At 46.2% G+C, this 23,892-nt stretch overlaps 1 protein-coding gene across 1 annotated transcript in view; it reads right to left on the bottom strand.

The window, feature by feature from the left end:
• Positions 1 to 23,892, bottom strand: part of LOC119970309 (A disintegrin and metalloproteinase with thrombospondin motifs 19-like) — a 650,870-nt gene that overhangs the window by 119,578 nt on the left and 507,400 nt on the right. The window contains exon 18 of the mRNA XM_038804712.1: positions 10,850 to 11,003. Coding sequence (XP_038660640.1) covers positions 10,850 to 11,003 — 154 coding nt within the window. The remainder of the gene's footprint in view (positions 1 to 10,849; positions 11,004 to 23,892) is intronic.

The raw sequence follows: 23,892 nt of genomic DNA, 5'->3' as shown, positions 1-23,892 counted from the left end.
TGTCTGACCCCCATAACCATTGACTCCATTGTCTAACACAATATCTGTCCAACTTTGCCTTAAATAAATTCAAAGACCCAGTTTTATGGTCACAGAGGAGTCAGGCTTGAGAACATAAAGGAAAACGATTTATTGTTTTAAGCAACTATATACACATAACACACAGGTCCCAGCCGGCACTTCGCTAAGCCGGTTCCCATCCTGGTCGACTTTTATGTTAGAGTCCATTATTCTGTTGAAATGGGCTCTGCCTCTCTTCGGGAAAACTCAGATTCCACGAGGTTGACGGGGAGGTTAATTAGCATGTCCCCATAGGTGTCATGTAGGTTATAACATCCCTCCTCCCCAAGTCTGAAGAATCTTCCGAGGAAGGTGGAGCAGGAGAGTGCCTGCTTCTATTTGCCTGCTGCAGTGCTTCCTGCATCTGCGGAGCTGATTCAGAGGGCATGTACCACGTCGGGGAATGCTGTTTCCTTGCCGATCGCCTGGGAGGCATCACCACTGGTAACTGTTCTCTGGTGTGTTCATCGTCTGAAACTTACAATGCCTGGGCGCCCATATAGAATTTACAGTGCAGAAGGAGGCCATTCAGCCCATCGAGTCTGCACAGGTCCTTGGAAAGCGCACCCTACTTAAGGCCCACTCCTCCACCCTATCCCCTTTATCCCCATAACCCACCAAACCAATTCTTGGACACTAAGGGCAATTTAGCATGGCCAATCCTAACCTGCACGTCTTTGGTCTGTGGGAGGAAACCGGAGCACCCAGAGGAAACCCACGCATACTTGGGGAGTACGTGAAGACTCCACACAGACAGTGACCCAAGCCAGGAATCGAACATGGGACCCTGGAGCTGTGAAGCAACTGTACTAACCACTGTGCTACCATGCTGCAGAGTCAGATTCGACGGCTTCTGGCATCTCTGCATATGGCCCACCAGGAATAATGCTCGTCTCCTGTCCCTGAGGTGGTCCACATGTTACTTCATTGTTCGGTCTCGTGCTCGGACGTGGTATGAAACAGGTCCGGTCTGCCGAATTACCCTCCTCGTCAACAAAGTTCTGAATATAAACTGCATCACCTGGCCCGAACTATCTGGATTGCACACCTGTTTCTCCTGATTGCACTTCACTTTTCCGTCACTATCTGGGAACACAAGGCTGAGGTGTGTCCGGAGCCACCTGCCCATCAAACGTTCTACCGGTGCACCGGTCACGGCATGTGGGGTGGTGCGGTAGCAAACCATAACGCTAGCCAGCCATGTTTCTATGGACCCTGAGGCCTGCTTTTTTTAGGACTTGTTTTAAAGTTCGCACCACCCTTTCGGCCAGTCGAGTGACCCCTAAGGACCCCTAACTAAAGAGTCACCCAACATGGACACCTTAAATAGGGAAAACCCTGCTTCTGCACTCTCCCTCGAAAGCATGATTTCTGCAGGTTTTTTTTAGGTCCAAAAATGGGTTGCCAGTAACTTCCTCTGGGTCGCCATGTTGTTTACTCTACAAACTAGGCAGTCTCGCAGCAATGAAGAGATTGGCCATAATCACAAAATTCTGCACGTTTCCGTAAACGTGACAGGAACTCTGTTAAAGACTCTCCTGGCGTCCTCTCAGCAGTATTGAAATGGTACCGTTGCACTATTTCCAACGGCTTGGGGTCATAGTGGCTTGCCACCAATGTGACTAGTTCCTCGAATGACTTGGGGCCGGGGCTGCAGGCTACATCAGGCTCTTTATTATGCTAAAGATGGGGGCCCCACAGGTAGTCAACCGTATCATCATCTGCTGCTTACCACCACTTCTGGTATTAGTCCTGAACAAATACCACATACACTCCGTGTATTACGTCCAATCTTCCATGCTGGTGTCGAACATATCAAGTCTGCCCAAAGAATGTCATATTGGACATGGTGCAAACCGGAAACTAGTAGAACAGGAGGAGATGGCCATGCTTTCGATCGGGAGCAGCGGCAACTGTAATTCCACTTTTAACCTCGTCGCCAATTTTATGGTCACAGAAGAGTCCGGTTCGAGAACATAAAGGACATACAGGTCCCAGCCAGGTCTTCTCTATGCTGGCACCCATCCGGGCCGGCTTTTATGTATGAATCCATTACGTCATTGATTCGGGCCCCACCTCTCATCTGGGAATTTCGTATCCCACAAGGCTAATTGGCCTGTCCCTGTAGTTGTCATGTGGGTTATATCACCCAGCCTTCATTACTTTCTGGGCAAAAGAACTCCACACACCAATGACGTTTTGGGAAAAACATTTCTGCTCATCTCTGTCTTAGAGCATTAACCTGGGCCTCTGAATGATGAGTCCAGTGACATTGCCACTGTCTATACTGAAGGCTGAGAACCCATCAGCCCCTCCTCACCCTTCTAGCAGCTTGCCTTTCCTGCTTCATTCTCCCAGTCAGTCACATTCAGTTCACAGAGGAAGCCCTATCACCCACCCATGTATTGAAGCCACTTATTTCAGAATAAGATTTTAACTGAAGAGATAAATATTTCAGCACAAGCCAGAACACTCAGTGCAGATTATTCAAACTTCAGCCAAATATAGGAAAGTTCCAAAACATGTACAATTGCACAATGTACAATTCCAGAAGGAACGATCTAGCAACTAATATGAAAATAACTCTTGATCCTTCTTAAATGACACTAATAGGCACGGGGGTTATTTGGGGAAGGAGTCCTTCATTCTAATGAACCTGCGTTCAGCTGTTGAAAATGAAGACAGGGTGGTGGCTGAAGTGTGCATTTGGAAAATGGAAGTTCTATGCAACATTGCATACAAATTTGATCCGTCTGCTCTGCATATTGTGTGAGGTCGATAGGTGCACATACACAAACGCTTTTACCAAGATGGTGTCCTGCACACATTCCCTTGGAGGTATGCATGCAAATCTCAAATTCCATTTCTGAACATGAGATGGTCAGATTGTGCCTAATGAATGGTGGTGGGTGGTGGGGGAGCTGGGGACGGGGGGGGACGGGACGGGACGGGGAGTGATGTAACTAATCTTCATTGTCACAAGTAGGCTTACATTAACACTGCAATGAAGTTACTGTGAAAAGCCCCGAGTTGCGGCATCTAATTTTACTCCCACTGTGCATCTCATGGTTAGGGAAAGTTTAAATAAAAGCTATTGATGAACATGAGTTCTGAGTGTTGAAACCACATCACTCTGATTTAGTGAACTGTGAAATGTGCCACATTCAGATTCAATTTCCCCGCCGTTGTTTGTGAGCTTTCTCCTGCAGACTATGGCCGTCATCAGGTGGCTGAAACAATCATTACAAAAGTGAAAAGAAAAATGAGGCGATGAGTGCAACCAAAAAGAAAATGCTGGAAAATCTCAGCAGGTCCGACAGCATCTGTGGGGAGAGAAAAGAGCTATCGTTTTGAGTCCAGATGACCCTTTGTCAAAGCTTTGTCAGCTTTGATAAAGGGTCATCGGGACTCGAAACATTAGCTCTTTTCTTTCCCGACAGATGCTGGCAGGCCTGCTGACGTTTTCCAGCATTTTCTCTTTGGTTTCAGATTCTAGCTTCCGCAGTAATTTGCTTTTATATGAGGGGATGAGTGCTGCACTGCATGGGAAAACTGTCCTTTCATACTTGGCTGAGACTTTTTCGCAGTTCAACCGATGGTTGTACGAATTGCAAGCTAATGGTCCACATAAGGCCTGAAGGCAAATCAGATTCACTATTATTGATGGACCAATATGCCAAGACTCACAGGTTTGTAATGCGTTCGCTGACTGACAATTTGGTTCTGCTTCGTATTGGTCATTTCTTCATTAATTTGGCATGAGTGTACATTGGCTCTGTTTGCACACAGAGCTCTCCATCACTGCAGATTTCACTTTGTATCTTTTTTTTATTAGAATGTTTCACCACGTCAACCACAGCACAATTAAACGCTTACCAAGATAAGATATTTAAAGCATGATATGTTGGTGTAGTCAATTAAATATATTGTGGCTGCTGAACTGTAAGTAATAATGGCCAGGGGGTGGGCAGGTTGAGGTGACTTGATATGGCTTACCTCTGTCTCCTTGGCATCTCTTTCTGCTAGATAATTGAAATGAGGAACTTACCAGATAGGAAAAGACAGGCATGAATCTGTCATAGCATTTTTGGAGTCTTTACTAAGGGATCAGAAATTCAGCTTGAAGTTGAATAGGGGATAGATGCAATATAGAGTCTGCATCAACCTGGTTCATTGGCCGATGAGAGAGTCGCATAGGTGTCAAGGATATGAAATTACTGCTGGAGACTAAAGCAGTGGCCTTTGATATGCAGTGTCCAGATGGAGCACATTATGATCTAACCAAGACTGGGCACTGGAACAGTCACCTGACAGTCTAGAGACAGCAGAGTGGTCCAAAAAGTTGTTGGGGAGGTAAAACTGAGGGTATTGGTGTACATGTGGAAACTGACTGCACACCTATCAATAATATTGTTGAGGGACAAAATGCAAATGGGGCTCCTAAGGTGACAGCCTTTGAACTTGAGTGAGACAACAGCCAATTTAGCGACATATACAGGGTAAACCCTGAAACTTTGGGGACAACCGTGACTCCGGTATCATATCAGCAACAAGATGCCCAGTCGAACGATCAAGCCTTATGAGGCGGGACTGGTTACGCCAAATTAAGTTGAACTGGTTGGAATTTAAAAGAAATCTTGGACAGCGTCTTTCAGGAAGCTTTATATAAGGACGTGTTCCAGAATGAGTTGGTTCAAATAAAGGGAGTAAAGGCCAAGATTTATGTCAACCCATACTCAACACTAAAGTTTATCAGAACGAGACCAATCCCATACGCCTTGCACCAAAAAGGAGCCGAACTTAAACGTCTGTAAGAGCTGGGAATTATACCCATGCAGTTTTAAAGTCCTTTTTAAGGAAACTAAACTGTTATGGTTATTTTACTACCAACCTAGCAACGACATTAACGCCACCACACTTGCTCTTATGAAAACATAAGGATTGGCATCAGAAGGAACCACAGGAGCAAGCCTTCCAACACGTTAAAGCAGATCTTACAATCATCGAGCCTATTGGTTCACTTTGACCGAGAAAGCCCATCATTCTGACCTGCGATGCATTGCAGTAATGGGATAGGGCAGTTCTCTCCCATGCAATGGAGGATGACTCAGAGAGATTAATTGCCTTCACATCAAGAACGCTTTCTGATGCTGAGCGTAAATGCTCACAAATTGAGAAGGAAGGCCTTGCCGTAATCTGTGGAGCCAAGAAATTTCACCAGTATGTTTACGGGTGACGGTTCACAATAATAATGGACCACAAACTCCTGCTGGGGCTCCTTTGTGAAGATAAGCTGGTACCACCAATTGCTCTGCCAGGGTAGAATGGAGGGTCTTGTTGCTGGTGGCCAATGACTACATCTTTCAACATAAGCCAGGTACACAGATTTTGAATGCTGGTGCACTGAGTTGGCTCCCACTTCCAAAGAACCAGGCACCCCGGCGGGTACCTTAAGAAATTGCCTTAGCAGTGAACCTTTTGGTCACCCTGCCAGTTTCGTCAGCCACAAAAAGAATTGGACACGATGGGACCCAGTCCTGTTCAAAATGAAAAGCATGTTCTTAACCAGGTGGCACAATGATAAATCTGTCCAATTACGACCTTACCTTACTCGTAAGGACAAACTCAGTTGTGAGGATGGAGTCATACTCTGGGAAGTGGTGGGACCACCTCCAGCCCAAGAGCTATTGTTGCAAGAGTTGCATAATGCTATCAAGGCCAGACAAAAATAAAAACGTTCACTTGAAGCTACATCTGGTGGCCTGGATTACACAAGGACATTGAACACTTGGTGCGCGAGTTCATCCATTGCCAGACACGGCAGACATTGCCCCCTACACTCAACCTCCACCGTTAGGAGTAGCCTGAATGCCCATGGATGAGGGGTACATGTGAATTACTCTGATACCTTCTTGGGCAAGATGTTTCTTGTTTTGATTGACGCCCATTCAAAGTGGTTGGAGGTTCAAGAAACGGGAATGAGGACTTCAGTGTCCACATAGAAGCCTTTTGCAGGTGTTTGGCCTCCCAGAAGTAATAGTGTCTGACAATGACACTCCCTTCACCGCTGAGAGCTTTTAGCACCTCAGAAAAAATAGCATTTGTCATACCAGAACAGCCCCCATCACCCTACTTTAAATGGGTTAGCGAAGAGAGCTGTGCAAATATTCAAGGCAGCTATAAATAAGCAATCCAACAGACCATTACATCTTAGGGTAGCCAACTTCCTTTTACCTTATAATACAACCCCCTGCCAATATTGGTGTCACACCAGCAGAATTACTTAGCACAGAGGGCAGCATAGTAGCACAATGGTTAGCACTGTTGCACCACAGTGCCAGGGACCCGGGTTGAATTCCTGGCTTGGATCACTGTCTGTGCGGAGTCTGCAAGTTCTCCCTTGGTCTGCGTGGGTTTCCTCTGGGTGCTCCAGTTTCCTCCCACAAGTCCCGAAAGACGTGCTCGTTAGGTGAATTGGACATTCTGAATTCTCCCTCTGTGTACCCAAACAGGCTCCAGAATGTGGCGACTCGGGACTTTTCAGTAACTTCATTGTAGTGTTAACGTAAGCCTACTTGTATTACTAATAAAGATTATTAAAATTATGTTATTATAGATGGACAGACAGATGTACAGGTGGAAGGCAAGAGAGTTCTCTATTGGCCAAACATGAGCAATGAGCAATGAAAAACCAGTGCGGTGCTTGTAATGAGTTCCAAGTAAAACAAGCTAGAGAGTGGTTGATGATGCATGATAACCCAACAGACCTCTTCACTACAGCAGGAACCAATTAGAGGGCTGGTTTAGCTCAGTGCTAGACAGCTGGTTTGTAATGTAGAATAAAGCCAGCAGCGTGGGTTCAATTCCTGTACTGGCTGAGAATTCTGAATTCTCCCTGTGTACCCAAACAGGCGTGGGAATGTGGCGACTAGGGGCATTTCACAGCAACTTCATTGCAGTGTTAATGTAAGCCTATTTGTGACAATAAAAAGATTATTTATTTATTTATTATCTTGACACTGTCGACTACTATTTTGACTATAAGGAGGTAAACCAGCTGACTTCAATGGTTACAGGAGAGTTAGTAGAATGCATGAAAGTACACTTCAGTTAATGTTAGCCGACTTGTGACACTAATAAAGATTATGGGCTGTCATCTAAGGAACTAGTTGGACTGGGTTTTCCCGATGGGCCGACTTCCCAACGGCATGGATCACTTCTGATCTGAGGTTTTGTCAACCTCGCGTGTCCAGCGCCACCACGATCGGGGGGGGGGGGGGGGGGGGGGGGGGAGCCATTCTGCTGGCCGGGCGAATTTTGGCAGGGGCTGGGGGGACTGGTGGGGGGTGGCAAGGGGGTTACAGGGGGTTACTATCTGGCAGGCCATGTCTGCTCGCGGCTGGTGCCATGTCGCAGGTTTGCCGCCGTGCGCATACGCGGCCACAGACCCGCCAATTCTCCGTCCGTATCTGCAGGGAAAGCCGGGGGTTTTACCTGGTGTGGCATGGCTGCTAACCCACCACCGGGCAGAGCTTCGGTGCGGGGCAGTGCCGACTTTTTGGTCATAATACTAGACACATGCTGCGGACATAGCCTCAAAATCGGACAATCCAGCCCTATGTTCTCCCGCCGGAGGAGAATTACAACTGATTTACGGGCTATCTGGGACAGCAAACCAGGAAGCAATTCTGTATCTATTACCATGCAAATCTATGCATAGCGAGGAATAGGAGGGATTCCCGAGGGAACCCCGCTATCGGGCCACCATTCTGAGCGACTGGCCCCGTAGCAAAGTCCCACGGCCGTCCAACCCCCACCCGCGCCGCACCGTAAATCAGCTCCGAATCTCCCCCAGATTACATAGGTACTCTCCCCTTCCCCCACGTGTGGTGGCTGACCCGACTCATCCTCCCCCCCCACACCCCAGGACACCCGAATGAGGGAGACTCCTTCAGGGACCCCTGTAATGGGGAGATTGCCCCCACCCAGGGATATCTGGAAAAGGAGACACTCCAGCATCAATGTAATATGGAGACACACCCCCACCCCCAGTGACACCTGTAATAGGGAGACACCTCTGGGACCACTGGAATAGGAGACGCCCCCCCCCCCCGCCCCCCCCGGACACCTGCAATAGGGAGACCACCCACAGGGACCCCTTTAATAGGGAGACCCCCAGGGACATCTGCAATAGGGGGACCCCCCAGGGATCCACTAACTAAAGGGGCCCCCACAGTGAGGTGGTGGCGTAGTGGTATTGTCATTGAACTAGTTAACGGCGTGTGGCGTACTCACCAATGATGCTGTTTTGGAGGGGGCGGAGCAACCAAAAACAGCTGCCACCCCCTCCGATTTCAGCATCAAAACTGATTCTTCGGCCAGTCGCCGAATGCGATTTCGGCGTCGGCAATCAGAGAATCCAACCCATAGTCTCCTAAATGGAGAATTCACCCCATTTTGTTTCAGCTTGGCAAGATTACACAATTAATGGGAGGAACTGGAGTACCAGAAATTTTTCAGAAAATAAGTTTGGTTGAGTTTTAGATTGGGATGTGAACATAAGTCAAGCATCTGCTCTTACTGCAGTTTAGTTAAAGATTTGACTGGGGACAGACCAGAAGCAGATTTTCTCGTGAACAGGATGGCCAGTTTCAACAGTGAGTTGAGACAGAGAGGAGTTTGCAGTTAGTTCTGGAAGTCAAACCATGAAGACAGTTTCTGAAGACTTCAGCTCGAGATCCTGAATTATTCTAACAGCATTCAGTTCTATCTCTTTAAACATTTTCAAAGAGCATCTTTTTAAAAAATAGATTTAGAGTACCCGATTCATTTTTTCCAATTAAGGGGCAATTTAGCATAGTCAATTAACCTATCCTGCACATCTTTGGGTTGGGGCGACGAAACCCACGCAAAGATGGGGAGGATGTGCAAACTCCACATGGACAGTGACCCAGAGCCAGGATCGAAGCTGGGACCTTGGCGCCGTGAAAAAGAACATCTCTTAAGCAAGTACACCTGGGTCTGCTAACTGTATTTAAAAGTGGATAGAGAGCTGAGATTGTTTTGTTTGAGTAGGAATAAAGATAGCAATTAAGGGTTATTGTGCCACTGTATTGTTTAGCATTGAGTATGGGGTAATTGGAAGCTATTTTCTTGTGTAATGTTAAAGATATTTTAATTCTGTGTTAGTAATAAGGTTTGCTTTAATATACCACATTGCTATGTGTGTGTGCAATCACTCCTGGAGCGAGGTATCTTTTCCTCACAAAATTAAAATAAAATATTGGGGTTTCTGCCCAGTATCCTAGCCACTGTTGGGGACTGATCTCGGATCGTAATTACGTACTGAGACACTACTTTTAGTCATTCTTCTAATTGGAGCAATTGGTGGTACATTTCCTTGGGGCTTCTCATTCCCTCTTGTAAATAGGGTAAGATGGCAGGTTTCCTTCCCTAAAGGGCATTACTGAACTAGATAAGTTTTTGCGAATATCAACTATGGTTTCACGATTATTGTTTAGAGTTTTAATTGAATTCAAATGTCATCTTCTGCCGTGCTGGGATTCAAACCCAGGTCCCAGAGCATTGCCCTGGTTATCTGGATTACTAGCCCATCGACAATACCACTATGCCATCACCTCCCTTTTATGGAGACACAACAATATTTAGAGTTGGAGTCTCATAACATACTCACATACTCAGGGAAAAAAATCAAACCCTCTATAGTTTTGCATGGAAGTGCTTCTGCTGTGCTGAAAATGTTAAAGGAATCAAAATAAAATGGCGGACTCCAAATTTAACACTGAGGTTTAATTTTGTTTTTAATCCTATAACGCACAAATCTTTTGTTTTTATCTTCTGAGGGAATCATCATTAATTTTGTCTCAATATGTCACAAGGAATGAATGTTTCAGATCATCCTGGCCTGTGTTTCAGATGTTAGTTGAGTTAACAGCCTTGAGGCATTTTTGTGCCAAACTAAATACATTTCAGTCTTTTCTGCCTGGGTGGCCACCTGATAGACCAATAACTACGGTGTGGTTATTGTAATCTCCATCTGATCTTCATCCTATTAATTTCTACAACAGGCATATGATTCCCCCCCCCCCCCCCCCCAGATTACTGACCAATTGGTGAGCACCCAATTTAATCCAAATATTTGTAACTCTCGGCTTGTTTGAACTACTGTTACCTCTGGGCTGCTATAGTTTGTAAGTCAAACAAACTGACAGATATGAGCAGGAATCAAAGAAGTCATGCATTTACTGTTACTGTCGATGTTGTTGGTTTTGCAATAGCGTGATTGGCAATATGACAACATTGTAAAAACGTGAAAAGTAGAGTCAAAGTACACAACCACATTTGTCCTGCTTGCTGGCGGGAGAGATAAACTGGCTGCAACAAACCTTCCTAGAAATTATTACTTTACTTGGTCATTCTTAAATAATAGTCTGCGCCCTAATTATGAATTTACTTGAAGTATACAGTTTATTAACATTAAGTAATAGATAAGCTAGAAAAAAAATGTCCAACTAGAACAGATGAGATGTGTTTGTGTTTTCCAAATTTGGATCCAGTTAGATTATCTTTTTCCTTATTTACAGAGCATGTAAGTCTCCAAATGTAACTTTTTATCAAACTTTTAATATCATTAATTATAAGGCAGTCTCCAGTTCAGACAATTTAAAAAAAATCTTAATACATGCCCTAAAGCATGGTTTCTGACTAACATCATATTGCGCGTGTCACTTTCAGAACAAAATGTTTCAAATAAAGTTGATTTCCCAACCTCCACCACACATGGCGCCGCAATCTTCCCAACCGGAGTGAGTCCACATGAAGAGAGGAACATTGGCCTTTGTACTCTGGTTTCCAGGACCTGGCTCAATTGGAATTGTGTATTCATAGTGAATGCCGTAATTCTGGTCATTAAAGAGGAGCACCTGCAGATTAAAAACAAATGCAAAAGTCAAATAGATGTCAAGGGATCATATGTACTCTTGGGAGTTAATTTGATTGCCTATGCAGAATGCGGCTTCAGGAAATATAACTAATAAATTAAATAAACACATTAAAAATAAACAGCAATGTTTGGATTGAAAGATGGTGCTTTTATTTACCACTTTTCTCCCCTTTTCTCTTTTCAAAAGCAAAGATTCTTGCTGAAATATCGTGCCAAGAGAACTGACAACTTTTCAATAGCTCACCCATGTGGCCATTCTTCAGGGCGTATGGCACACAGGAGCCATTAAGAATATGTAATATTTTGCAAATCAAAAGGAATTAACAACATGGAAGCTGTTGGATTTATTAATTCCTTTGGGTCCTTTAAAAAATCAACTAAATACATCCTTGGAAATAAAATGATTTTTAGAAACATTTAGAAACATAGTCTGCAAAAAGAATAATCAATCTTATTAAAAAATGAGTGAATGATTGAACCCTTCAGGTCATATCTGCAAATACAAACAATGTTTTGAAGAATGTTCCATGTAAGCACTACCTACAGAAACAATATATATGGATATGCCATTGTACTGAAGGCACATTTAGGAAATTGCAACTGTCCAGTAACATAGTAAAGCTAGTGGGCTGGATTCTCTCAAAATGGAGCTATGTCCCCACACCAGCGTAAAAATGCTGGTGTTCCACTCCCCAGTTTCCTGAGAAAAATAAAAGTTGATTCACTTAACTTCAGGGGCTAGCAGGGACGCGGGGAGCTTCATGGAGCTTTGGCTGCGGATACGGGCCCCCCGCACTTCCGGTTCTGGGTCCGCACGGCGGCTTCCAGCAGCTGCGCCGAGCACCATGATGGACTCGGACCGCGGAGGTAGATCCTTAATATAGGTCCCACCAAAATCGACCACGCGCCCTTGCATCAAATTGATCCAATCTGTGCCCCGGTAGTCCATAAGGCCCCCAGCAACCCCCCCCCCGGTGCCCGATCACTCCCCCCCCCCCCCCCCCCCCCCCCCCCCAAAACCAGGGCTGCCGCAGACTGGGTCCGCAGCCGCCATGCGAGAGTTCCAACCCGCTTGACCACGTTAGTTCCACGCCGGAAACTCGGCCGGTCGGGAGCGGAGGATCACTAGGAGGGTCTTTGGCAATGACTCCCCAGCCGCGCGACGTAATTCGTGGACGCGCCGATATTCGGGGCCCGGAGAATCGCCGGAGCAGTGCCAGGCCCGATTCTGTCAGGAAAGTTGATTCTTCGCCTCCGTGCCAAATGCAATTTTGGCACGGGACTGCGGAGAATCCAACTCCGTGATTAGTCATGACGTAAAGGGTTTAACTGTGAGAATGCACGTGGGAAACTATACTGTGTCTGGGAAATACTAATTAATCTTGAGAAAGTGATTAATGTGGCGGCACGGTAGCACAGTGCTTCGCACTATTGCTTCACAGCGGCAATGTCCCAGGTTCGATTCCTGGCTTGGGTCACTGTCTGTGCGGAGACTGCACGTTCCCCCCGTGTCTGCGTCGGTTTCCTCCGGGTGCTCCGGTTTCCTTCCACAGTCCAAAGATGTGCAGGTTACAAAATTGAATGGCTCTTGATTATATTCTTGCTGAAAAAGGTGGGACGTGTGTCCTGATTGGGCCAGAATACTGTACTTAAAATTCCAGATAGTTCCAAAGAGGTCACTGATTTGGCGAACCATATCCAAAAGGAGGCTGAAAAACATAAACAACGCGAGTCTAACACTCTTTGGGGTTGGGCTACCGGGTGGCTAGGATCCTCAGTGGTGCAAGGTTTGGTCATGTTCTCTGTACTTATTTTTACTATATATCTTGTATTCCTGACAACCAAATGTAACTGTAAGAGGATGTCAAGAGGCCATGAAACAGCAATAACTTTAAGGATATGAAAGGCTCTTGCTATTAACTCTTTACCACTAACTTTTATTTTCACTTACTCTAAACGCTTGTTACCCTTTTTTAAGAAGCACCCATTCCACTGTTGAAGGTTGTTCCTAAAACAAAGGGATCATCAGAGACAACTGTAAATGTGTTTTCCTTAGTTTATATCTCTTTTGCTTCATTTTATTATTTTATCATTACTAATTTATTAATTGATTTATTCTATTAAGTTTAGAATAATAAAAAGGGGGGAGTGTTGTATTGATTAATTGCTTAGGGTCCTTTAAGAAATCAAGTAAATATATTCTGGGAAATAAAACATATTTTAGAAATACTTATTCTGCAAAAAGTATAATCAATGTTATAAAAAATGAGTGAACTATTAAACCCATAAGGTCATGGCTGCAGATGCTAACAATGTTTCGAAGAGTGTTGTTAAAAAGAATTAACAACATGGGAGCCTTAATGTGAGAGTGGAAAGATGAGGCAAGCTGAAGAGAAAGATTTCATCTCTTCTATCTTAGCATTTCAACCCAAGTCTAGGTGGTGAATACATTTGGGCTTAAATTTAAATTGGTTGCACCAAATTAATGCGCGCAAAATGTGGCAAAACAATATTCAGTCGAGCAATATAGAGTTCTGTGCCGGATCTGTATGGGTATTCAGGCACTGGCCACCTGAACTGAGCACTGGACTCATTTCAAAATTTAAATAAGGTTTCTGTGTCCATTTCTAGCCTACTTTGGGAAGTTTGTTATGCAAAGTCCAACTGGTATTGGTGTCTACTTTAACCTAACCTTACAGTTGAAGGCTGCTCAAAAAATCCCAAACATTGAATTCCATTTGGTGTTGGAAGAAGCAAGCTCTTACTTGCTCCTTCCTAAACTTATTGTGAGTGCCTTGGGTGCCATCTACTTTTGACTGGCTCTCAACTGACCAACTATGTTGGGACAGCAGACTGACATTCATTCATAACTTGCTTGAATCATCATGATGAAACCAGAGGATGATTTCAGGCTTTTCCATTCTTCGGAAGTTTGGAGATTGGGGGGGGGGGGGGGGGGGGGGGGGGGGGGGGGGGGGGGGGGGGGGGGGGGGGGATGGATGGGAGATTGGGAGGCCTAAGAAATGTATGTCCTTTTATATGGAATCCAATGTACCACATGGTGCTGGATTTAACAGCGTGCTGGCGTCCCTGCGCCCCACTCCTGGCTAAACCTTCAGTTCAGGCAGGGCTTCCATCACTCAGGAACAGGTAGTCCTGCCTCAGTGAGTTGTGGGCCAATCAGAGGCTGCCAGCTCTCCAGTTCAGTCATCACCACTGGGGGTGGTGTCACTGACGGCATTGCTGTGAGGTCGAGGAGAGTCTCGTTGTGCTGGATCCAGCTCTGACAAGGGCAGGAGGGGAACCTGGGGGAGGGATAACACCTTGGATGGGACCCTCTGGTTAAGAAGGGAAAGATGCCCAGCCACCGTCAGCCGACATAGGGAGATCTAATAGGCTGGGTGCTTGCCATGGGACTCTCCCACCACTGGTGAAATCCCATCTAAGGGCCTTAATTGGATCACTTGTGTGTGGGTTGTCTGAAAATTTGCCCAAAAGGGGGCTGTAAAATCTCTTAACCAGCTTTGGATCTTCCATAACCTTGAGCTGGTGCACAGCTGTGGTCTAGTGCTTTACCACAACCTGGAGCATTAATTTGAGGATGTGATCTAAAACAATATCACTTGCCAACTGCTTCATTTCACGAAATGCAACTCTCATTGCAATTTCATTTCTAGTCGGGCCATACTGAGTCCAGAATCTCATTAATTTCAGAACAGTCCATGGCACTGAGATTCACAGACAACATTGTTGGTTTGACATCACCTCAAAGGCATCTGGCCCCACCATGGTGAGGAAAACATTTACTTTATCCTCATCTATTTTATTTGCATTTCTGCCAAACGTGTAACCTTTATCATAATTATACCAGCCCTTTTTGTTAGCGTTGAATTCTCCAATCGTCTCCAAATATGTCTTCAGTGTTATGTACAGTGGTGACTCACTATGTACCTACCTATACAATGTGCACACACACAGCAATCTTTCAAAGTGCTCAAACTTCCTCAAAATCAACTTTAGAAGTTTAAAGAATTGTGTCAAATTGTTCTTAAGCTCTTAATTTTTCAAATGAACGGGAAAAAGAAATTCCATCCCAGCTTCGTCATGGCCTTCCTGTTGTGTATTGCACTGAGCCTAAGACATTTTCAACTGCAGGCTGCGATTACCGAACTAACTTTATTTCCACCTCCCAGCAGACAGGGCACCAATAAGTGACCGTAATATGCTGCCCCATTACTGTTAATTATCCTGAAAGTTTCAGCATCATGACTGTTCTATCGTAGCTCTGCAGCCATTTTCCTAAAATGGGCCTGTGGCTGCTCCAACCACATGCTCATATAACATCTTCGAAACGTTGGTGTTGACATGGCTTTGCCAGTAATTTTGATTCTAATATTGCATTCTGCTGAACATGTACCTCAGAAGTAATGAATGGATTTTATCCCTCCTATTGCCAGTTGTAATTAACAGAATGCATTCACTGCCATTTGTGGCTCCATCTTAATTTCCATGCAAATTTTTTTTTTAATGTATTTTTTTTCTAAACTAATATAAAAGGTTACAAACATAGACAATTTGGGGAGCAAACTCCCCTACACACAATGATACAGTTTGTACAAATATTTCCTTTTCACCCCCTCCTCCCTCCCTTCTCACCCCTCCCACGATGAACATCTCTTCAAACACGGTCACGAACATCCTCCCCCACTGTCCTTGACAGCACCGCGAACACTCGTAACCAAAATCTCTCCAACTTTTCGCAGCCCCAGAACATATGAACATGATTCGCTGGTGCCCGCCACACTTTCACACGTGTCTGCCATTCCCTGGAAGGACCCAGTGAATCTCACTCCCAGTGAGTGAGTCTCACTCCCAGTGAGGTCTTCCAGTGAGCCAGAGAAGACACAGCCAGAGTGAGACACAGCAAAGAGTGAGTTTGGGAATTTGAAGCTAGGTGGGACTTTGAAGCTGGGTGGGGAGGAGGTGCTTTCTAACCCTGGTAAGTGACTGGTAAGTAGTTTTTCTTTTCATTGTCTAATTTATTTATTTTTTCTTTCGTTTTTTTGGAATTGTAGTTGTATAAGTTAACCTAAGGTTTAAGACATGGCAGGAGATCCCAGACCCGTGTCATGCTCCTTGTGTGCGATGTGGGAACTCAGGGACACGTCCACTGTCCCTGGCTCCTTCACGTGCAAGAAGTGTGTCCAGTTGCAGCTCCTGTTAGACCGCTTGACGGCTCTGGAGCTGCGGATGGATTCACTTTGCAGCACTTTGCTGAGGACGTCGTGGACAGCATGTTTAGCGAGTTGGTCACACCGCAGGTGAAAGTTACTGAGGTAGATAGAATTACTAACATTATGGTGGGGCAGGCAAGTAACAAAGAAATAACTGATGCATGCAGAAATGGTACAGCAGTTATCATGGGAGATTTTAATCTACATGTTGATTGATTTAACCAGGTCGGTCAAGGCAGCCTTGAGGAGGACTTTATAGAATGTTTCCACGATAGTTTCCTAGAACAGTATGTAATGGACCCTACGAGGGAACAAGCGGTCCTAGATCTGGTCCTGTGTAATGAGACAGGATTGATTAATGATCTCATAGTTAGGGATCCTCTCCGAAGGAACGATCACAATATGGTGGAAGGTAAAATCAAACACTAGTGTTTTGTGCTTAAACAAAGGAGATTGCAATGGGATGAGAGAAGAACGAGCTAAGGTAGACTGGAAGAAAAGACTTTATGGTGAAACCGTTGACGAACAGTGGAGAACCTTCCAAGCAATTTTTCACAGTGCTCAGCAAAGGTTTATACCAACAAAAAGGAAGGACGGTTGAAAGAGGGAAAATCGACCGTGGATATCTAAGGAAATAAGGGAGAGTATCAAATTGAAGGAAAAAGCATACAAAGTGGCAAAGGTTAGTGGGAGACTAGAGGACTGGGAAATCTTCAGGGGGCAATAGAAAGCTACTAAAAAAGCTATAAAGAAGAGTAAGATAGATTATGAGAGTAAATTTGCTCAGAATATAAAAACAGTCAGTAAAAGTTTCTACAAATATATAAAACAAAAAAGTGTGGCTAAGGTAAATATTGGTCCTTTAGAGGATGAGAAGGGAGTTTAATAATGGGAGATGAGGAAGTGGCTGAGGAACTGAACAGGGTTTTTGGGTCGCTCTTCACAGTGGAAGACAAATAACATACCAGTGACTGATAGAAATGAGGCTGTGACAGGTGAGGACCTTGAGATGATTGTTATCACTAAGGAGGTAGTGATGGGCAAGCTAATGGGGCTAAAGGTAGACAAATCTGCTGGCCCTGATGGAATGCATCCCAGAGTGCTAAAAGAGATGGCTAGGGAAATTGCAAATGCACTAGTGATAATTTACCAAAATTCACTAGACTCTGGGGTGGTCCCGGCAGATTGGAAATTAGCTAATGCGACACCACTGTTTAAAAAAGGAGGTAGGCAGAAAGCGGGTAATTATAGACCAGTGAGCTTAACTTCGGTAGTAGGGAAGATGCTGGAATCTATTATCAAGGAAGAAATAGCGATATCTGGATTGAAACTGTCCCATTGGGCAGACGCAGCATGGGATCATAAAGGGCAGGTCGTGCCTAACTAATTTGGTGGAATTTTTTGAGGACATTACCATGCGGTAGATAACGGGGAGCCAATGAATGTGGTATATCTGGATTGCCAGAAAGCCTTTGACAAGGTGCCACACAAAAGGTTGCTGCATGAGATAAAGATGCATGGCATTAAGGGTAAAGTAGTAGCTTGGACAGAGGATTGGTTAATTAATAGAAAGCAAAGAGTGGGGATTAATAGGTATTTCTCTGGTTGGCAATCAGTAGCTAGTGGTGTCCCTCAGGGATCAGTGTTGGGCCCACAATTGTTCACAATTTACATAGATGATTTGGAGTTGGGGACCAAGGGCAATGTGTCCAAGTTTGCAGATGACACTAAGATGAGCGGTAAAGCAAAAAGTGCAGAGGATACTGGAAGTCTGCAGAGGGATTTGGATAGGTTAAGTGAATGGGCTAGGGTCTGGCAGATGGAATACAACGTTGACAAATGTGAGGTTATCCATTTTGGTAGGAATAACAGCAAAAGGGATTATTATTTAAATGGCAAAATATTAAAACGTGGTGTTAGTGCATGTGTCGCAAAAAGTTGGGATAACAGGTGCAACAGGTGATTAAAAAGGCAAATGGAATTTTGTCCTTCATTGCTAGAGGGATGGAGTTTAAGACTAGGGAGGTTATGCTGCAATTGCATAAGGTGTTAGTGAGGCCACACCTGGAGTATTGTGTTCAGTTTTGGTCTCCTGAGCCGAGAAAGGACGTACTGGCACTGGAGGGTGTGCAGAGGAGATTCACGAGGTTAATCCCAGAGTTGAAGGGGTTGGATTACGAGGAGAGGTTGAGAAGACTGGGACTGTACTTGTTGGAATTTAGAAGGATGAGTGGGATCTTATAGAAACATACAAAATTATGAAGGGAATAGATAGGATAGATGCGGGCAATTTGTTTCCACTGGTGGGTGAAAGCAGAACTGGGAGGCATAGCCTTAAAATAAGGGGAAGTAGATTTAGGACTGAGTTTAGGAGGAACGTTTTCACCCAAAGCGTTGTGAATCTACAGAATTCCTTGCCCAGTGAAGCAGTTGAGGCTCCTTCATTAAATGTTTTGAAGGTAAAGATAGATAGTTTTTTGAAGAATAAAGGGGTTAAGGGTTATGGTGTTCGGGTCGGAAAGTGGAGCTGAGTCCACAAAAGATCAGCCATGATCTCATTGAATGGTTGAGCAGGCTTGAGGGACCAGATCGCCTACTCCTGCTCCTAATTCCTATGTTCTTATGACCCACTCATTCTTGCCTGAGTCATATGTACCCGGTGTACAACCTGTATCAGGCTCATCCTTGCGCAAGGGGAGGTTGCATTTGCCCTTCATAGGGCCTCACTCCATACTCACCAGATTATCTCCCTTCCCAGCTCCCCCTCCCACTTCTCAATCTTCACCACCTGCTCACGTCCCTGCTCTCCCAGCCACCCATATATGTCTCTGATCCTGCCCTCCCCTTCCACATCTGGAAGCAGCAGTCGCTCAAACAGGATGTACCTTGGAAACCTGGGGAACTCTTTCCAAACCTTCCAAACGAAGTCCCTTACCTGCAGGTATCTAAACTCACTTCCTCTCGGGCGCTCGACCCTCTCCTTCAGTGCTTCTATACTGGCAACACGTCCTCCAGGTACAGATCCCTCACCTTAACCACCCCCACTTCTATCCACTTCCTATACATACCATCTATCCCCCTGGCTCGAACCCGTAGTTTTCGCAGAGCCGCACCAACATCTCTTCTATCCTGAAATTCCTCCTTAGCTGGTTCCAGACCTTTACTGCGGAGTGCACCACCAGGCTCTCTGCATATTTCCATGGCACCATCAGCAATGCTTCCATCACCACAGCCCTCAAACTGGACCCCCTACAGAATTCTTCCTTCATCCTAACCCATTCTGTCCCCTCTCCTTCCCACCACCACCTCAACTTCTCCACGTTCGCTGCCCAGTAATAGTGCAGCAGGTTCGGCAACGCCAACCCTCCCTTCTGCCTGCTTCTCTGTAACAGGGTCTTCTTAACCCTTGGCACCTCCCCTGCCCATACAAGGTCTGAGATAATCACATCCAGTTTTCGAAGCAGGCCTTCGGTACAAAGATCGGAAGTGTCTGGAATATGAACAAGAACCTCGGCAGAATGTTCACCTTCATCACTTAGATCCTCCCTGCCAGAGTCAGGTGCGATATGTCCCACGTCTTCAGATCCTTCCTAATCTCCTTTAGCAGCTTTGTTAGATTCCATTCATGTAGCATCGCCATTACCTCACCACCTGAATCCCCAGGTATCTAAACCTGTCTCTGGCCACCTTGAATGGCAAACTCCACGTTGGCTCACCGATCCAACTCGGTCAACAGGAACACTTCACTTTACCCTACATTTAGCTTATATTCTGAGAACACCCCAAACTTCCCCAATAGGCCTATGATCCTCTCCAGTGGGTCTGAAACATACAATAGCAGGTCGTCTGTGTACGGCGACACCCGGTGCTCCCTTCAACCTCGTAATCCCTTGCAAATCTGTCGACCACCTAAAAGCCATTGCCAGAGGCTCTATTGCTAGTGCTAACAACAGGGGCGACAGAGGGCACCCCTGCCTTGTTCCCCTGTGCAGTTCCAAGTTTTGTGAGGCTATGTTGTTGGTCTGCATACTCGCCACCGGTGCCACATATAACAGGTGCACCCATGCCACAAACTTAGGCCCAAACCCGAACCTTCCCAAGACTTCAAATAGGTACCGCCATTGCACCCGCTCAAATGTCTTCTCCGCATCCAGGGACACCACTACTGCTAGTACATGAGCTCTCGACAGGGTCATGACTGCATTTAACAGCCTTCATATATGACTGGAAAGCTGCCAACCCTTAACGAAGCCTGTTTGGTCCTCTGCAACTACCCTGGGACACATCCTTCCCGCCACCAACTTAGCCAACACTTTCACATCCGTATTTAACAGCGACATGAGCCTATAAAACCCACATTCCAATGTGTTTTTCCCCTGCTTTGGTATTAACGTGATTTTTGCCTGTGTCATCGTCCAAGGCAACACCCGTTTCTCAAACGCCTCATTAAACGCCCACAAGAGATGTGGCGCCAGGTCCGTTCTGAACTCCTTATAGAATTCCACTGGGTAACCATCGGGCCCCAGGGCCTTCCCCGACTTCATACCCCTTATACTGTTCAATACCTCCCTCATCCCCTAAGGCTCCTTCTCTTCCGCCAACGAAATTCCAGTTTGTCTAAAACCCGTACCATGTCCCCCACTTCAGCCCCCCCCCCCCCCCCCCCCCCCCCCCCCCCCCCCCCCCCCGGGTCCACCCTGTACAGCTCCTTATAATAATCCCTAAATGCCTCGTTTATCTTCCCCGGCTCTGACACCACATCTCCTGTCCCAGTCTTCAATATGTCACTGGACGTGGCCTGCCTTTGTAGCTGATGCGCTAACATTTGACACCCCTTCTCCCCGTATTTATACTGCACTCCCCTTGCCCTAGGCAGCTGTCCTACCGCCCTCACCATCGTCAACCTATCGAATTGCCCCTGCAATGTTTTCCTCCTCACCAATCCCTTCGTGGTGGGTGCCTTTGAGCACTCGTTATCTCCCCCAACTATCTCGTTCATTAGCCGTTCATATTCATCCCTAGTGCCTCGGGTCACCGCTTTTAGCACTTCCCAAAATGTGGCCGCCGACACCTCCTCGTTTATGTTCAATTCTACATAATCTTTAATGACAGCTTGCACCCTATTGCAAAACCCTCTATCTGCCAACAACCCCGAATTGAGCCTCCACCCTGGTCTCTGCTCCCGTCCCGATCTAAGTCGAACACCCAGCCAACAGGGTGCATGGTCCGAGATGACTATCCCCGTGTACTCTGCCCTCTCCACCCCAACCAAAACCTCCCGGCTCACCATAAAATAATCGATTCTTGAACACACCCTATAAACATGTGAGAATAAGGAATACTCCCTTCCCCCTGGGTTCTTGAAGCGCCAGGGGTCAATCATATGCATCTTTTAATGGGCGGCACGGTAGCACAGTGGTTAGCACTGTTGCTTCGCAGCATTAGTATCTCGGGTTCTATTCCCAGCTTGGGTCACTGTGTGCAGAGTCTGCACGTTCTCCCTAAGTCTGCATGGGTTTCCTCCAGGTGCTCCAGTTTCCTCCCACAAGGTGCTCGGTGAATTGGACATTCATGAATTCTTCCTCTGTGTACCCGAACAGGTGCCAGAGTGCGGCAACTAGGGGATTTTCACAGTAACTTCATTGCAGTGTTAATGTAACCCCACTTGTGGCAATAATAAAGATAATAATTATTATTTTCAAATAAACCCACCCACTCCTTAACCATTCGTATTTTACCCATTGACCTGAGGCTCAATCTATCTACCCTCGGCTCTAGGACACAATTAATATCTCCTCCCATAACCAACTGCTGTGTCACCAGGTCTGGGAACGCTGCCAGCAACCCCCTCATAAAACCTACATCGTCCCAATTTGGCACATATACATTCACCAGCACAACCGGCATCTCCACTAATACCACACTCAGCATCACATATCTCCCACCTGGGTCCTTCACTTCCTTCGCGCTCATCAACCCTCTTTACTTGATCATCAAAATGGCCACCCCCCCCCGCACCTTTGAATCGAACCCAACTGGAAAAACCTGACCCACCCATCCTTTTCTTAGCCGAATCTGGTCCTTCATGGAGAGGTGCTTCTCCTGCAGAAAGACCACCTCTGCTTTTCAACTCCTTGGGTGCTCAAAGACCTGAGATATTTTCACCGGTCCGTTGAACCCTTGCACTTTCCATGTTATCAGCTGTGCCGGGAGCTTACGCCTCCATTCCCCTCCACCATCTGCCATCATCCTCCCCTTTTGTTTCTACCCCTGTTAACTTCACCCTCTACCTGGCCCATCCAAGATGGCCCTTTCCTCCACCCCGACCATGTTTTTTCTCCAACTTCGCATCTCCCAGCCCCCCCACCCCCATGGCCACCTCTCTCAGCCTTCTTCCCCACCTCACTTTGATTCACCAATCCGTCCCCTTACAGACTTTTCGCCCCTGCTACCCTTTGTCAACTTAACAGAAAAAAGACGAGAATCCCTCCACATCGGAGGAAAAGAAAAAAAACTCCCTCCAACCTCCACTCTACCCATATTCTCCATTTTTTCAGAATGCCTGCACCTCCGTCTCCCAAAATTGTTCAATTCTTCCCCAAGTTTATGCTTCTTGATAAAAGTCATTGGCCGCTTCTGGGATCTTAAAATAATATTCCCAGCCTTCATAAGTCAGTCATAGTTTTGCAGGATAGAGCACCCCAAACCTGATCTGCCATCGATCTAATACCGCCTTGGCCCTGCTGAACCTCGCACGCCATTTTGCAAGCTCAGCTCCAATGTCCTGGTATATTCGGACCTTGTTCCCCTCCCATTCGCAGTTCCACTTCTCCCTGGCCCATTGTAGGATCTTCTCTTTCTCCACAGACTTGTGGAGTCTCACGATCACCGCCCGCATCGGCTCCCCAGCTTTTGGCTTCTGCCTCAGAGACCTGTGCGCTCTGACCACCTCAGGGGCCTTGTCTAGCACCCCCTCTGCCACCAGCCCTGCCAGCATCCTCGAAAAATTCCTTGTGGCACTCGCACCTTCCACTCCTTCAGGAATGCAAACTATTTGCAGATTCTGCCTCCTTGACCTGTTTTCCTGCTCCTCCACCTTTGCTCTCAATGTCTTGCAAAGGTCTCCTAGGAGCCCCACCTCTGCCTTCAGTACCACCACTCTAATGAAATGAAAATCGCTTATTGTCACGAGTAGGCTTCAATGATGTTACTGTGAAAAGCCCCTAGTCGCCACATTCCGGCGCCTGTCCGGGGAGGCTGGTATGAGAATCGAACCGTGCTGCTGGCCTGCTTGGTCTGCTTTAAAAGCCAGCGATTTAGCCAAGTGAGCTAAACCAGCCCCATGCTAAACCAGCCCCTTCGCTGTGTTCAGAGATCACCCTCTCAATCTCTCAGATCTGCGACCCCGAGCCTCCAGACATTTTTCCACCCACTCCATTGAATGCTTTAGAGGTGCCACAGCCCCCTTTGATGGCCTTTGATCAATCCTTCTGCATCTCCTTCCTCTGCTGATGGAACTCTTCCTTGATGAAGGCCATTAACTGTTCCATCTGGGGCTTTCCAACTTGCACTGACCCTACCCCCTCCGCCATCTTTCTACTAGCTGCTGCGCCACAGGTCTTTTCCAACTCCTTG

This window comes from Scyliorhinus canicula, chromosome 8 (genome assembly GCF_902713615.1).
Source record: "Scyliorhinus canicula chromosome 8, sScyCan1.1, whole genome shotgun sequence".
Classification (NCBI taxonomy): Eukaryota; Metazoa; Chordata; class Chondrichthyes; order Carcharhiniformes; family Scyliorhinidae; genus Scyliorhinus; species Scyliorhinus canicula.
Note: the sequence above shows the minus strand (reverse complement) of the source record. Positions and strands in the feature narration are given on the sequence as shown.